Consider the following 18,286-nt stretch of genomic DNA (forward strand, 5'->3'; position numbering starts at 1 on the left):
GAAGAAAAATAATCCCATTAACCTTTTTGGTCCACGACCCGGATAATTTGTAAGGTGACCGTGGTTATTTTCGCTTTAAAAAACCAATTTTGTGAATAAATTGTTCATTGTAAAATCGTAAAAACATCTGAGGGTAAGATTGAAAAACTCGGCTTGGGCGTTTTTCTGTTAGTTAAACTCTGTGGTTAAACTAGCGAGCGTGTGTGTAGACTAAAACTTTGTGTCGAAAAAGTCACATTTCTGAACGCAACTTTTAGCTGTTAGTTGTCATTCATTGTCACCATCATCAACAATTTAAGTATGGATGGTATAGAAAGGATGCCAATCTCTTATGGCAGAATTGTTGAAAAAGTGACCGCTTTCAGCTTTAAATAATAGTTCCTAATCTCTCCGGTGGCGCTAGTTAGGCTCTGGGACATGAGTATAACATGAACCATATAAGGCAACAAATAACTCGGCCAAATTACGTAGGTTGTTTTTTGTAGTATTTCGGTGTATGGTGGCGCCGCCTAATTACTGTTTTTTGATGGACACTTTTCATACATAGAGATTTGGCTCCTTTATATAGTCTCCATGAATTTAAGCTATGCAGATGACATGGTGTTGTTGACTCCCGCAATGAGTGCTCTGAAAAAGCTGCTGAAAATTTGCGAAACATACGCGGAGAGCCACGGGCTAAGGTATAACGCGAAAAAAACAGAGCTCCTCATGTTTAGGCCGCAAGGTGGTCACGTGGGTGCGGTGCCACCAGCGTTCCTGTCCGCAAATAAGATTAAGCGCGTGTCACAATTTAAATACCTGGGCCACTGGCTCACCGATGATTTATCCGATGGAGTTGATGTTGAGAGGGAGAGAAGAGCTCTGGCGGTAAAATGTAATATGCTCGGTCGCAGGTTCGCACGTTGTACAAAACAAGTTAAAATCTCCCTATTTAAGGCATACTGCCAAAGCTTCTACACGTGCAGCCTGTGGGTGAAGTATACGCAGAGAACGTTGAACACTATAAGAGTTCAATATAATAATGGGTTCAGGATGTTAATGGGGCTGCCGCGACACTGCAGTGCGTCGGGTATGTTTGCAGAAACGCGTACAGATGGGTTTCACGCGATTATACGTAAGCTAGTCGCATCCCTGGCGCAGCGTGTTCGTGGCACCAATGGCATCCTGACCGTAGTGAGCAATAGGCTAGACTGTCCTTTTCAGAAGCACTGGATGGAGCTTCATGTTAGAGCGCCTATCCAGTCTAGGATGTAATTCTATGTTGTGTAATTTTAGCTATATTTAAGCTAAGTGACACTGACAGTTGACATCGTTTTTTTTTCTATCTCATCAATTAAATCACGTGCACAGGCATTAGTGCCTGATCAGCTATTAAATTTCACAAACGTCATCTCGGTCACTTAAAAAAATATATTTAATAAATAATACGAAATAAAAATAAAAGAGCTGCATTTTCGTGATCGTTATGACGAATACTATCGGATAAAAATATAATTTGCCTATTTTTACCTACCCAATTGTTGACAACCTGCCAATCAAAATATATGCCTGCCTGCCTATCAGTTTTATCGTTGTTTTGGTGTTGTTTTAGTGAATTAATATACAAAATAAGCAATATTGTTACAAAATAAACATGGCAAATGGTGCGAATTCTACCGAAAGTTTCGACAAGAGCCGTGTAGGTCGGGGTTATGCGTTTGTGCGGATGGAGTAAGTATATAAAGAGTTCCGATTTGCAAGGATATTGTTTACAAGATGTAATTAAACTTGAAAGTGAATTTCACGCCTTTCAAATTGAATTGCTTTCTGCGATTCCAAATGGTGATCGGTCAAGTGAATTGGAAATATCATCACAGTTCGAACAAATGGTAAAATCCATAAAAATACGTTTCGCGGAAATAAAGCCAGATATAGTAAACAAAAGTGACAGTTGTAGTTCAAGCTCGAGTGTTAAATTACCTAAGATTAATATAGTTCCTTTCGATTCGAAAATTGAAAACTGGGTATCGTTTATCCAGATTTTTGACTCGCTAATTCACAGTAAAATATCCCGACAGTAGAAAAGTTGCACTATTTGTTGTCGAGTGTAACCGGCCATGCTTTTGACTTAATTAAAAATTACCCATTATGTGATGAAAATTATTTCATTGCATACAACACACTAAAAACACATTTTGAGAAGAAAAGGGTCATTGCGGGTATATTCTATGAAAGGATATTAAACTGTGAGGCAGCGAAGTCCAAGACTGCATTGGAATTAGTTAGAATATGTCGAACATTTAAGGAAAACTTAGAAATTCTATCAAAGTATCAATTGCCTGATAAGAACTTTATGTTGTTTCATACACTTTGGTCAAAATTTGATGTTAGTACTAAGGAAGCATTCGAGTTGCAACTGGTGTCGTACACAGAAATTCCTAGTTTTGAAAAATTAATGTCGTTTATTGAAAAGCGGAGCCAGGCGTTAGAAAACAGCTGTGGTAAGTCGTTAACATTGTCTAGTAAACCAGTGTATAGTAAGCCAGTGTCGAATAAGGCTAAGCCTTCTCTCCTTGTGCCGCCAGTGTCTAATGTAAACAACTGTGTCATGTGTTCCGCACCGGGACACAGATTGGATAACTGTACTAAATTTTTGGAGCTGCGGCCATTGGAAAGGTTAGCTCAAGTTAAGGTTAGGAGACTTTGCATACTTTGTTGTAGGCCATTCCACTCAGTTAAAAATTGTAAATCGTCTAAAAGACAGGAAATATACAAACTCTAATTTATTTCATATCTGCTTTGCTCTTGCTCTTAGTACATATTTTAACATTTTTCTTTTGCTTTCTTATTTATTGTCCCGCAGTTGAATTATAAAACACACATAAACAATAATTTCAATTCTGTTACTTGTCTCCGAGCAAAACAAAAATATTTCCAAAAACGAAATCAATGGTAAACTTAATGAATGTACAATCGAATTATTTGAGAGCTTTTCCGATGAGACAAAAGAGCGTCAATATTTTATCGACACCGATTAATTTGAGAGAAATCTCGTACTTCCGTAATAAATAATGTTGGCTTTTGTTTTATCATCTGGCTGTTCAGTTTATTACTTCCTTGTTCGAATCCAGAATGTCCAGAATGATAAATTAAAAAAATATCCAATCGGGGTGGAAATTCCTAGTAATGTTAATGTGAGAGGTAGCGTTTTTAAAGAGGGAATTGTTTATGGATATAAAGGTTTTAAAAATAAAATTGGTCTTAACAATGCGAATATTGAAATCTTTTACAAATATTGTTTTAATAATTTTTAAGCAACTGTCTTTTTTTAATGGATAATTCTCTTTGTTGATTATTTTTAATGGAAAATAAATATAGAATGTTCTTTATCATTAAACCACTACCTATATTTACAAGTTTCAAAAGTCCGTGATCTTACAGCATTAAATAAAACCATAACCAGTATTAACACAGTGATTATTTAACTGACGTACTGAAAACGTTGGATGAAGGAGTTTTGTTCACAGAATTTACCGAGGAAGAATTTGCAGCGATAGAAGAAGGCACTATGTGTTGTGATGGCAGGTATTCGTGCTCACAATGAATTCCGATGTATCAATTAACATTGATGTCATATGTATGATACTGAACTACTAAAGAAAAACCGGCCAAGTGCGAGTCGGACTCGCGTTCCAAAGGTTCCGTACATTAAACAATTTAAACAATGTATTTTTTATGTGAAACGTCTTTAAAACACCCGTAGGGGTCGGATCAAAAACTAAGTAATTAAGTCCGACTCACGCTTGACTGCAAATTTCTAATAGGTTTTCCAGTGATCTATAGGTAAAGAACTATTTTGTGTATTTTTTATTTTTATTTTAGACCCAGTAGTTTCGGAGATAAAGGGGGGGAATGGTAATTTTTTGCCTATTTTCTTGAATAACTTCTAAACTGTTTATCCTAAAATTATAAAAAAATATATTCGAGATTCTCACAATGAGCTCTTTCATTTGATATGTAACACGATATAGTTAGAAAACTTCATTTTTAAATTTTCTCATTTACCCCCAAAAGTGGACCCGATGTTTAAAATTCATTTGTTTACGTTACATGTCCGTCTTTGGGTCTCAAACTTACATATGTATACCAAATTCCAAATCAATTGGTCCAGTAGTTTCGGAGAAAATAGCCTGTGACAGACGGACAGACATACAGACACACGCACGAGTGATCCTATAAGGGTTCCGTTTTTTCCTTTTGAGGTACGGAACCCTAAAAAGTGACCAAGCTCGAACCGAAACACATACATTGACTAACTGTAAGCTCAATAAGACATATGTTGTCGGCACCTTAACAACGATATACCTATATGTATAATATATAAATACTTAAAATACATAAATATTTCACGTCTAAAAGCGCATTAACAATGTTACGTTTTGCCTTGTCTGCCTATGAAAGTATAACGTATAGATTAGATACGGTTTGTATGGAGCACACTCCGCTGATCACAGCCTTTGTTGTGATAGATTGGCTATGAAACTTGCTTTTATTACTCCGTTTTTATGACGCATTTTTGTTTGGAACTATCTTTTGTTGAAATGAACATTTTCTACTACACGGGCTTTAGATTTTTATAAATCTAAAACGAAGATTTTGTGCACGAATATCGGATAAGGATTGAAAACTATCGAAAAAAATAATTGAAATTGCCTATAAGATTTTACTCACATTGTGACACATTATAAAATGTATTTGACTTTTTAAAAACCGACAAACTATAATTCATTAAATAAGAGCCCCGGTAGAGAGTAACTTTTTCTGCCAATGGAGCACAAGTCGTTTGGAGAAATCGCGAAGCGTCTGGTTGACGTAACTGGTGTCGTGGTGACCGAAGAGCTGGCGGCTTCCTCGCACAACGTATCAGCATTGCGATAAAACGAGGAAATGCCGCCAGCATCCTTGACAAGCCTCAAGAGCCTATTTTAGATTTAAGCTAGTTATTAATTTAGTTTAATAGTACCACTGTATATATCTTTCTGTCATGGCTTAAATGATTTATAAAATAGGTTAAAAAAATATATACAATTAACTTACGGATTATACAGTTCAAAAGTATTTTTTTAATTAAAAAGAGTCATACCTATGACACGAAAAACCTTATACGGCACAGGGAAATTACCAACTAGCCGTTTCCATTGAAACGAGGATTAGGTAATCCAATAAACTCTAGAATAAAAGCCAACTTGTACAGTTTTAAACGTACAAAGCCCACAATTAGGCCAAAGCTAGCCTAAAACCTAGAGCCCTAATAATTCAGACTTTCGTACCTAATGACTTTCCAAAACTAAACAGAGCTAGGTGTTTCTGCCTAATTCTAGTGATTATTCGAGTTAACTTGCTTTTAAATTGTGGCCTTTGTTAAAATTGTAGCACGAAAAATAAATAATTTGTAGTTAATTGGTATTTGAAAATTTATTGACGTTAAATTTTCAAAAAGCTTTTGTTCATGAAACAGACGAAATAGAGTAAGTAATTCATACATTTCCTTTAGTTACATTTAGGTTGACTAGTAGAGATTGCCTTATATCATTAAGTCGCCGCTCCTCTCAACTGGCGAGAGGGGAGGGAGAACTTGGCCCTGTGACATGCTCTTATGGCTCTACAAATAAGATCGTGTCAGATATTTTTGCGACCTTCATTGTGTAACATATTATTGCTGGTGACTATACGTCATTACTCGCGAAATAATAATAAATAATAATAATTCAGCCTATACATATACGTCCCACTGCTGAGCACAGGCCACCTCTGGGCATTGGGGACTTCACATACACCTTTGAATTTGGCAGCTGTATGTAGGTTTCCTCACGATGTTTTCCTTCACCGAAGAGCTAGTGGTAAATATCTAATGATACATATATACATACATATAATCACGCCTATTTCCCGGAGGGGTAGGCAGAGACCACGGATTTGCGCTTGTTACGATCCTGACATACCTCTTTCGCTTCCTTCACTTTCATAACATTCTTCATACACGCTTTATACATCTAATGATGACACTGACTTCTGTAACACAGGTTTTTACGCTCAGAAGTCAGGGACTTCAAAACATATTTTGTACTTGCTTTTGTCAATAAAAATATTTTATTAATTTTATTAATGATATTTCGTACATAAGTTCCGAAACGACTCATTGTCCAACTCGCGAAAGCAAGTACTAAATATATTCTTGTACATATGTGGATTACCACTACACAATGCCAACCAGTAGTAGCTTTACATAGGACTTAAGATCTTTAACTACTAGAGCAGAAATCTTGTGTTTCTTCACTATTTGGATCAATATGCAGTGTGTTTCTCTCTCGCCAGATGCATTGCGCAGAGCGTTAAAGTGAAATATGGTTAGTTTAATGTTAGTTGTTTCAAAATGTTATTTATGTTGCGCGCAGAAATAAGTAAAGTACTTACAATGTATTACAATACAGTTTTCGTCGGTCGCGACACTCTTGACATCTGGTGTCAAGTAGCGGTACTGATAAATCCACTACTTGACTACGAAATAACTCGCGTTTTGGTAAGAAAATTGATGTATGGAGTTAGCACTCTTTCCTTACTTATATTTTTATATAATTCGAGTTTTAAGGAATTCTGCTGCAACTAACACTAAACTTTATTAGGCTTATTACTGACTATAATAATAGCCTTTTATTTCATGCAATTTAACATAACGATACGTTTTTTTTTTACATTTAACTGCATAGCAGGTACAGGTAACATAACATGCAAATAGTATCTACTTATTTATTTATAAACATTTTTTTTATAAGTAGTAAATTTACAATTACAGCTATCTATAATAATAACTTTTAAATTTTAATTATTAATAACTTTTAAATTTTAATTATTTATAATATTTTTTCCATTTTAATTATGATTAAAATAATGAATTAGATATGAATTATAGGTAAACATTAATTAATTGCATGGCGCTTTGCGCGCAAAGGCCTCCCCCAAACGTTCCCATTTTTTTCTGTCTTGAGCTGATCTCCACCAGTGTCTGTCATAACTCTTCAGATCGTCTCTCCATCTAAGTTTAGGTCTATGATTTTTCCTTTTTCTATATCTGGGCACCCACTCTGTTGTTATTTTTGCCCATTATATTATTATTATTATTACTGACTACAATATACAAATATTACTGACCACAATATTATACTATCTCCTGACAGACAAATGGATGGACAGCGGAGCTAAACGGGCCAATTCGAACAATGATCTAGATTAGTTATCCTCTAGATATGAAACAGAAACGATAACGAGATATTAAAGAAAGCCATGTCAAATTTGTACTCTCGAACGAACCGTTTAAGATTTGCTTAAGATATTACTTAGACATCCAATGGATATCTAATGGATATCCCAAATCGTCACAATAATTGTAGCGTGAAATGACAATTGGTTTCTCGAATCGAACTGCAAAAGAACTAGTTGAGAACTAAACTATAACGTATCTATTGGATCTCGTATTGTTCTCGTATCTAGTAATTATCATGTTGTTCGAATTGACCGGTAAGTCTCGTTTACACTCACCCGGTATTCCTATTCCATTTTCAGACTTCGAAAAACGTGCTCATCAGGCCAATTCGAACGATACACTGATATCTGACAATTGATACGGACAAGTACGAGCGAAATGCACGATAACTGAATAACATCATTTAGATGTCATTCTGAACCCCTAGTGTAAATTTCGATAGCGTGACGTGAGTACGCGTTTGCGTTAAATCTAATTTTGTATGGGATTTTGAACAGCGCGTCATGCGGGACGTTTTAGGAAACGCAACCTATCTACCTACGTTCCTACGTTCGAACCTGAAAGCATTTCCCTACTTATAGACCGCGGGCTATAACCGCGAAAATCGAAATTCGCAAATTGCGGGGATCTTTCTCTGTCACTCTTATTAGGCCTTCGTTGGAGTAAAAGAGAAAGATCCCCGCAATTTGCGAATTTCGGTTTTCGCGGTAGCCCCTCAAATTTTCCATAACCAATCGCCTCCCGGGCGAAAATTCTTACAGTGGTTAACGGCTATATATGATAAACCCTCGTGAACGTCAGCTGCCGCTCCGTTGGTGGGTTGAGGAATGGCAGCAAATAAATTCTATAAAAAAAATATTCATCGCCTCCCGCTTGATACTTTGTCTACATGCTATTGTGAATAAACAAAACCGTCAGCCGATTGTATCGCTGTGGAAACACCGTCAGCTGGTCACATGAACATGTAAAAAAAAATCTTTTCAGTCATCGACGTCATCGCCTCCCGTTTGATACTTTGTCAGGTGATAGTTTAGACGCTATTGTTAATAAAACAAATCGTCAGCCTGTTGTATCGCGGTGGAAAGACCTTGTTACGCGTTTCGGTGGCTGCCATTCCTCAACCCACCAACGAAGCGGCAGCTGAGGTTCACGAGGGTTCATCATACATAGCCGTTAACCGCTATACGAGTTTTCGCCCGGGAGGCGATGACTGACGAAATTGGCGCCTGGCTCGCGGTCTATTATTACCTACATAGTCAAAGTACCAAGTGCATACCTACTCCATAAGTTAACGGCGCGTAATTAAGTAGCTCCTAAGTGCTCGTCTTTTTTATCTAAGTGGGTAAAACAAACATTTAGCACCAGTAAATTAGCGTTAACAATTAAAAGGATATTATTAACAATTATCTCCAGACACTATATCCTCACTTACTTTATTGTCCTCGGGGAGGAGTAATTTATCTCCTCCCCCTCCCTCTACATTTACGGAATGATTAAATTTATTGGCTCTTGAAAAATGTCGGACGAATTTCCACTGTTTCTTGGGTGAAATAAAAAAAGAAATATTTAGGGTGAAGCGATGTTTTAAGATTTTATCTTTTGCTCTTATTGTAATTACATATTGCTTGTGTTCTAGAAGATTCTTTATTCATTTTTAAGACATCGATTTATTTTTTTACAAAACGAAACAGAAGTGTATAATCCTACCAGTAGGTATTACATAATTACTACCTACCTATTATAAATAATGAGCTTATTTAAACTTTCACGATTTTTACTCAATTTTGTCTCGGAGAAGACCACGGGGACAACGCCGTCCTCGAAACGTCGGAGGTGGGTTTAATACTTATTTTACGCGATTAAGTCCCGTCGTTGTAAATAATAATGAATAATGAGCTTATTTTCTCTTTCTCTTTACTGCTTTCCATGTAGTCCAATTTTTTGTCAATAGAAGCATTATAAACCCTAAAAAGAGGAATGAGTATCGTATTTAATTTTATTCTTTTGTTATTGACAAAATTGGTTTGCCAGACTATGTACTGATTTTTTTAATCTTTAACCAGTCATATTCCTGTCCATTGATTATTCGTGCCACTGCCAGAGTAGTATCTGTCAGAAATTGTAATTTTTGCTGCATCCACTGCGAGACCTTAGAAGCTAAAATCTGCATGAAACCCGGTCGTGATAGGATCGCTGCCGCCTTTTTTTTGGAGCCGGGAGTCCGTGAGTGACATCATACGCCAGTGTGATCTAAATAACTTACTTTTAGGGTTCTATGGCCAGCGGATTTTGCGTATCTTTTTTCTAACCGCTTAACTAATAATGCACTTATTATAAGAAATAAGGGCGAAAAACAAATTCCATACAATTTTTAAAAAGCAATTACAATTATTAAAAAAATCAAAACGTTAAACATCAAATTGCGTAAAAATATTTTATATTATTTAATATCCAGAGGAAAATGGGGACTACGTTTGTATGGAGAAGCGGTCACTTGATTTCGCCCCCTTTCCTCTCTCTCTCAGCTTGTAAATCTAGATTTAATGCAATGAGTAAATATGCTTACTCATTGCATTAAGTAATATAACGTATTGAGGTCTATATGTATGCTCGTATAGTTACTTAAGATAAGGCGATAAGTTCAGGCATCAAGCCATAAACCTAGGCTTAAACTTATTAACCAAGATAATTGTTCAAGTTAAGCAAACTATAAAAACATATTACCTCTGAAACTGTTATCGCTGGGATCGCTTCTTATTAATTCGTGGCACAGAAACACATAAGCAGACCTTGAAGTTCTTGCGATGGCAGCGTGGTTCGATTTTTATCGCCTGTCACTGTGCCTGTCACTTTCGTACTTACATATTTGTTAGAACGTGACAGGTGATAAAAATGTGACCGTGCTACGGCTGCTGAAAGCGTTTTAAGGTACGATTCCGATTCAGACATGACAGCATTAAAGATGAAATTCAAATGTCAAAAATCCGGGCAGCAACATCGATTTGAGGTTTGTCGTAAGTAATCCAATTGTGCTAGTAGTAATCTTACCTCTGCTAATTTTATTCTAGTTCTTTTCCCTTTTTGATTCTGTAGCAACGTACCTGTAACGATAAAAGAATATATTGAAATAGATTGTACTTTTTCGATATTAAAAAATGAATTATGCTTATTTTTAACGTTACGTGATACGTTACGTTATGTGTACCTAGTGAAAAAGTCACACAGTCTCGAGGTATATATGTAGGTAACGTGATTGAATCAAAACATCGATTCAAAATATTACTAAATACTCCGTACTTTTTGCTATTTATTTTGTTGTTATAGCAGCAACAGAAATACCTATATCATCTGTGAAAATTTCAACTTTCTAGCTTGGTGACAGACAGACAGACGGACAATGGATTCTTAGTAATAGGGTCCCGTTTTTACCCTTTGGGTACGGAACCCTAAAATCAATAAAACTATCCAATACATTACATGCGAACAAACTAGCAATAAAGTACACATTATAATAATATTTCAACTTCTCGTGATAATTAACCTATTTGGTTGAATTGCTTCATTTTTGTTATAAAAATATATATAAGTTGAGTACATGCATACTAGTTAGTCAAGCTTCTTTACTATTATGTTTTCTGTGCTTCGTTGTGTATTCTTAGCCTCCTGGCACGATGCCACAGCAATTTATAAATCATATTATTAGCGTAAGTAACCATTTGTTTAACACTTTTGGGAACATTCTGAAAACCTTATTTGGCAAAAACCGGGATAACATAAACATCCTGTCCTAGTCTAAAATATGTTTTGCTTATTAGTTTTGTTTCATTATTTACCTACCATAAATTCACTTTGAAAGATTTGTGACATGATTTTATTTTCGTCGGCCCAAACCGTGCGCGTAGGTATAATCTTCTACATTTATTTATTCAATCGCATTGAACAGTAAATCGATGTCTAAGGGCCACTTGCACCATCCCACTAACCCGGGTTAACCGGTTAAACCTATAGTTGCCATGGTTACCAATACAATTTGACACTCTGGGTTAACGGTTTAACGCACCATCTATATTTTATACCATTGAAACGGTTTATTTTAAATTAAACTTTATTTTCTCACGTCGCATTTTCTGCAAGGAATGCGTTGCTCGTTTGAGTAGCTCTCAGAATGTCTACGATGTAAGAAAATCCTTTCAACATGCAAAGAAAATTGTTATATGTAGGAATAGGAATAAAGTTTAAATTTACTTGTCTAAGACACACCTCAGCGCCTTAGATGTAGTTTTGTAATGGCAAAGCGAACCTTATTTTCCTTGAAATAACGCAGGCTGTCACTTGACATGCTGTCGTCGTCTTTAGATTATGCAGATGTGGAAATAGGATTAAAACCGCGCATAGGCGATAGATTAGAAACAGTACGCGTACGGTCGAGTTCGCAACCATCTTTCAAGCCAACGTTTGAAAAATATATTTAAACGACCTTATTATCAGTGTGAGTAAGTATATTATTGTAACTAGTGAAAATGTATTTTTGGAACTTTTGCTTGTAAAGATCTTTGTGAACGCGACTGTACATGAATAAGGAATAGTTTACTAACTTAAATGATCACAATAAATGAAATCAATTAAATTAAAAATTCACAATAAATGAAATCATTTAAATTAAAATTTTTTTTTTTTTAATTAAAATTTACGGGACACTAAAAAAGGCTAGGTAAAAAATCTCTTATGTTACTGTTTGTTTGAATCCGCATTATTGTCTTTCGTGTCTTTTCTACAACAACCACGAAGGGTTTTATCTTTTATAGCAGCAGATTGAGGTTTACGACGGAAATTGAAACTTAACCTTATTTAGGGGGGATGATAAACCTAGACATCTCTCTCTTCTTCCTGCCCTTATCCCACGTTATGTGGGGTCGGCACAACATGTTTTTCTCTTCCATTCTCCTCTATCTTTCGTCACCTCAGCACTCACTCCTTTCTTTCTCATATCCTCTTTCACACAATCCATCCATCGCTTTTTGGGTCTACCATACGCTCTCCGTCCATCAACATTCATCCCTAACATTCTTTTGCCTATATGGCATTCATCCCTCCTCATCACATGCCCATACCACGCTAACCTACTACTTCTTATCTTCTCCGTTACTGGTGCTACTTTCAAACTTCCCCTAATATACTCATTCTTAATCCGATCCTTTCTCGTCACTCCACACATCCATCTCAACATCCTCATTTCCGCTGCGTGCACTCTTCTTTCATCCGTCACTTTCATCGCCCAGCATTCTGATCCATACATTACAACAGGTCTCACGATCGTCCTGTAAATTTTCCCCTTAAGTTTAAGAGGCATTCGTGGATCGCAAGTTGTTCCAGAGACCTGTCGCCATTTTATCCAACCCGCATTTATTCTATTTTTCACGTCACGGTCTATGCGTCCGTCGCCCTGGATCAATGACCCAAGGTACCGGAAGTCGGGGCAGACTGGTAGGGATACACCATCTAAGGCAATATGGGAAAAACTGGATAGACCACCGAAATCGCAGAACATGTGCTCCGTTTTGGTTCTGCTTATTTTCAGTCCCACACTTTCCAGCTTTTCTTGCCATTTTACCAGCCTGCTCTGGACCTCAAGTGCATTATCTCCGACAAGAACAATGTCATCGGCAAACAGCATACACCAGGGTGCCTCCTCCTGTATGTTCGATGTCAGAGCATCCATAACCAGGAGGAACAAATATGGACTTAAAGCCGATCCCTGGTGTAAACCTACCGCCACATTGAACTTGTCGGTTACTCCAGCTTCAGACCTGACGTGAGTACTGGCTCTATCATACATCGCCTGAACAAGCCTCACATACTTCTCTGGCATTCCTTTCTCTCTCATAGACCACCACAGAACCTTACGGGGGACTCTATCGTATGCCTTTTCCAGGTCCACGAACACCATGTGCAAGTTCTTTTGCGCAAGTCTGTATTTTTCGCACAGTTGGCGAAGTGCAAATATGGCGTCCGTAGCTCCCCGGCCCGGCATAAACCCAAATTGGTTCTGTGTTACCTCACTTTCTTCTCTCATTCGTCTCGCTACCACTTTTTCCCATATCTTCATACTATGTGACATGAGCTTTATTCCTCGATAGTTGTTGCAATCCTGTACATCACCCTTATTCTTAAAAACGGGCACCAGTGAACTGTTGCACCATTCATCAGGGATTTCCTCTTCTTGCAACAACTTATTAAAGAATAAAGTCAGCCACTTCCACCCATCCGCTTTCAGAAACTTCCATACTTCCACAGGTATACCATCTGGCCCAACCGCTTTCCCATTCTTCATACCTTGCACGGCCATTTTTACTTCTTCTATAGTGATCTCTTTCACCATACCAATGTTATTTCTAGCATTTTCTAGCACTCCACTCCAATCATTCTCTTCGTTCATAAGTTTACTAAAGTAGTTCTTCCAGCGTTCTTGTATGCTCTTGTTATCCGTCAAAATCTTTCCTGCTTCGTCTCTCATACATTTCATATGATTTATATCTCTTGCATTCCTCTCTCTCTCTCTTGTTATTCTGTAAAGGTCTTTTTGGCCTTGTGGGGTCTCAAGGAAATCGTACAATTTATCTTGTACCTTGGCCCTTGCTATTGCAACTGCTTTTTTAGCCTTCTTCTTACTTGTTAGATAAGCTGACCTCTTGATTTCTTTCTCTCTATCGTTACCCTCTTCCACACTTTTCCATTCTTTAAAAGCATTCTTCTTTTCTTTCAGAATCATTCGCACATCTGCATTCCACCACCATGTATCCCTATCAATCTTGCCTTTCCCTGTTGTTTCCCCAAAAACATCCCTCGCCACACTTCTTACACATACTGCCATTTCATTCCAGCAACCATTTACTCTCATCTCTGCCATATCACCCATTCCTACCATCTTATCGACTATTCTTTTTCTAAATTCTTCAGCTAACTCCCTGTCACTCAATCTATACCATTTCGTTCTAGGTGGGGGCTTCGAGTTCTTTTGCAAACGTTGTACTTTAAGATTTAAGTCTAGAATCAGTAACCTATGCTGGGAAACTAGGCTCTCACTGGGTACTATTTTGCAGTCCTTAGCCAAATGTATTTTACTCCTTCTTAGGAGAAAGTAATCAATTTGGGTAGAGTGTTGACCACTACGGTATGTGATAAGGTGTTGTTCTTTCTTTTGATAGTAGGTGTTCACTATGGCTAAGTCAAAGGCTAAGGCTGCTTCCAGTAGAGCTTCACCCTCTTGATTTCTGACTCCATAACCACGGCCCCCATGCACTCTTTCATATCCGTCATTCATTCTTCCCACATGTCCATTAAAATCTCCTCCAATGTATATCTCCTCACATTCTGGTATTCCCATAATTTCCACATCCAAATCCTCCCAGAATTTCTCTTTCAAACTATCATCACATCCAGTCTGCGGTGCATATACACTAATTACATTTAAAATCAAGTTTTCTATCAACAATTTCACGATAATTACTCTATCATTCACTCTCTTTACATCCATCACCTTGTTCTTAAGCTCCTTATCTAACACTACCCCCACCCCATTTCTTTTCCCATCACTGCCGCAATAGTAAAACTTATAACCCGCCCCAATTTCTCTTGCTTTCCGTCCCTTCCACTTCGTCTCCTGCAGACATGCCACGTTTATTCGTCTCCTTTCCAAAACATCCGCTAACTCTCTTCCTCTTCCAGTCATCGTACCTATATTCCAACTTGCAATCCTCAGTCTTATTCCCCGGACTAGCTTCTTACGCTGCCCCCGTCCCTGGTGCAGCAACCCTCGTCCATTTCTCACAGCCGCCGGGTGCTGCGCCTGCGCGTCGCCTGCGGGGTACGCCCTAGCACTATCGCATATTCTATTATCTGTCGCACTCATGTTGTATACGATTTGGCATATCTTTTTACGATCGGCCGCCTGCCTGACATCAACCCTCCTTGGGAATCCCTAGTTGACTTAGGTGACTGCCCTCTTACTCCTTTAGTCGCCTTTTATGACATCCATGGATAAGCACGGAGTGGGCTACTCTTAAGCCGGCAACCACACGGCCACCTAGACATCTATTCCATAATATTAACTAGTGCATATTTATATATAAGTACAAGCGTGCAATCGTAATTCTAATCTACGGCGAAACAAAATTAATCTCTTGAGCCAACCTCTGTCTAGTTATCGTCACGCGCTGATAATAAATATTTTGCTGACCAGCATAACTCAATTTCTGCTCCATATCATAGGTTTGTGTTTACAATGTTAACTTACTGGCCATTACGGGGTCAAGGGAATCCTGGGCACGCTGACAACACCGATTGTCGTATGTGTGGCGAAGAGGAAGAGACAATAGAACACCTAATGTGTGAATGTCACGCCCTCGCCAGACAAAGAATGAAGGACTTTGGAACAGGCTACCTGGTACCAAAGGAATTCAAAAAGCTACCCATAAGGTCCATCATCCGGCATATGGAGATGGTGGGGAAGGCTCTTGAGTAGAGGACGGATCTTTCCTAGGGGGTAACTGCACAAAAGATCCCTATGGGTCGAAGTGTATCCGTAAGGGCCCCCGAAACTATAAGATAAGATAAGATAACTTACCGCCAAATTCTACCCACTGCGGCCTTCTCAGTGACGTGACGTGGCATTACGCGAAGCTGAGTAGACTTAGACGGATTTCGGAATTCTCAGATAACCATAATGTACTTTAATGTACAACGGACAGGTATACGTTACCTTTTGTTGTTATATGCAGGATAAATGATGAATAGAACAATTGGATATTTGAAAGAAAGAAAGACATTTATTGTAAAGACCTTCTACAAACAGCGCCACCTCAGTTACAAAAAAGAACTTACTCACTAAACACTTAAAGCTAGGTACAATGGTAGTTATAGAAAAAGGAGTAAGGTAAGGGTTAATGAACAACAACAAATTTTGGCGCCGCTATAGTGGCTACAAAAGGACGCCACTCAGCATATGATCTGGTATAAATAAATACCACAGCGCTGGTTTTCTGTGGCACCCCGGGCCGGAGGGTAGCTTAGAACTATTTGGGATAAATATAAAAATACAATTTGCAGGATATTTGCCTCAAAAAGTATCTACCTACTGAATTTTGGAGCTTATCAATGTTTTGGGCTAAGGAAATTGGTTATTTACTCACTGTTTCAGGCTGAGTTTAAGTGCTCAATTTATATTCATAAAATAATTAGCTATAGATACTCCCAACAAGGGTAATCCAAAAAAGTCAAGAAAACAAGATATAACTATTTAATAAACACGAAAACGGTTGCCATTCGGCAATTTCAGCAGCATGTGTCCGGGGGTGTCATGGCGGTGATTTTTAGGGCACCATGCAGTCAGATTACAAGTAAATCTACAAATAGCTTTAATTAAGTTTATAATTTTAAACTAATGTTTAAGAGCAGGTAGGTAGGTACCCATTGATTTGGTCGTTGATCAATTATGGAATCTTAACGGTACGAATTAATTTGGGGATAGAAAAAAAATCGGTAAAAAAATTTGTAATTTATAAGCGCGGCTCAAAACGAGGATATGGTAGACCACGGTCGTCGGCGTTGACAAAAGAGTTACACTCCTTTTTAAAAGAATGGCCAGTGACTGCACAGGATCGGGAATACTGGAAAAAGTGGGGGGAGGCCTTTGCCCAGCAGTGGGACATTATGGGCTCCCAGTAATAAATAATGTCCTTCCCTGGGCCCCAAACTATCTCCACACCAAATTACATCTAAAGTGGTTCAGTCGTGTAAGCGTGAAGAGGTAGCAGACAGACAGTTACTTTCGAATTTTTACCTAACTAGTTTCTGCACGCGACTTTTTATGCGTGGACTGATGATGATGATTATAAGAACTATCATATTATGTCCTTCTCCTGGCTTCAAACTATCTCGGAGATTACATCTATAGGTAAATCTGTTCCGTAAAGCGATTTAAGCGTAAAGAGGTAACAGGTAGACTTACTTTCGCATGTATAATACCTATTCATAGGGATCAGAGGGCCTGTTCGACGTGGTGCCTCTCTGTCGCACTTGTAAATTCATACGTAAGTATGACAGGGAGGCAACACGTCGAACGTGGTTCTCGGTAGGCCCTCAGGTTTCACTCTTATACTGGTTTTCCCGATATGATTAATAGCGAATGGGAGTTACTTCGGGCAATTTGGACCGCAATAAAATTAAGCGAATCGTTAAGGTTTTAATGAAGTCGACGTAAATACCGGAATTTATCGGGAATGAGCCAGTGATATAAACTTTTGGGAAGCGTTCACGTGCAATTTAACTTTAGGAACCTGGAGCTGTTTTGTAACCTGTATATTTTAGGTACCTTTTATATGGTATATGCGGTTTCTGAGAGTTGGGAGTTAAAGTGACGTTTAGAATGAGGTAGACTAAAAGAAGTTTGGAAAAAGATTTTACAGTACATATGGTGCTACTTTTTCGCACTAGTGCGGGAATGAGCACTTTTCGTGCATATGTCAAAAGTTTAAAGGGCCATATGTACTGTAAAACGTTGTACGATACACGTGCGAAAAGGTAATTCGCAACTCGGGTCGATTTAAAACACTCCCTGCGGTCGTGTTTTAATTTATCGCCACTCGTTTCGAATTTCCTCTTTTCCGCACTTGTATCGTAAATGACTATTATACATTAAGATTTTACATTATTTCCGTAGAAACTCGTTTTTCGTCGTAAAAGGAGTAGTAGAACCACGAATATAAAAATATCGTTAATTTCTGAAAAATATAAGATTCTTACCATGAAACGTGTAAAGGTGACATTTACAGATATTTTGGACTGAATATGTATTTTCGTTTGATTAAAAATACCATCATAACATTTATGGAATGAAATGTGAAATATTCCATTTTAATTTTTCCCGTGAAATGGCGTTAATTACAGAGGTTTTTTTATTATTTTTCAGACATTAATCCAATATATTAT

The 18,286-nt window shown here is 37.8% G+C and overlaps 2 protein-coding genes across 2 annotated transcripts in view; one reads left to right on the top strand and one right to left on the bottom strand.

Annotated features, from left to right (window-relative positions):
- Positions 1-18,286, bottom strand: part of LOC134749432 (hemicentin-2-like) — a 318,341-nt gene that overhangs the window by 122,693 nt on the left and 177,362 nt on the right. The window lies entirely within an intron of this gene.
- Positions 574-1,254, top strand: LOC134749653 (uncharacterized). Its single transcript, XM_063684669.1, has one exon. It carries the CDS (start codon positions 574-576, stop codon positions 1,252-1,254), a length of 681 nt encoding a protein of 226 aa, XP_063540739.1.

This window comes from Cydia strobilella, chromosome 18, assembly GCF_947568885.1.
Source record: "Cydia strobilella chromosome 18, ilCydStro3.1, whole genome shotgun sequence".
NCBI lineage: Eukaryota > Metazoa > Arthropoda > Insecta > Lepidoptera > Tortricidae > Cydia > Cydia strobilella.

Bases quoted from the DNA above. Each gene is read 5' to 3' on its own strand.
- LOC134749653 (XM_063684669.1), top strand. From the start codon at position 574: ATGAATTTAAGCTATGCAGATGACATGGTGTTGTTGACTCCCGCAATG.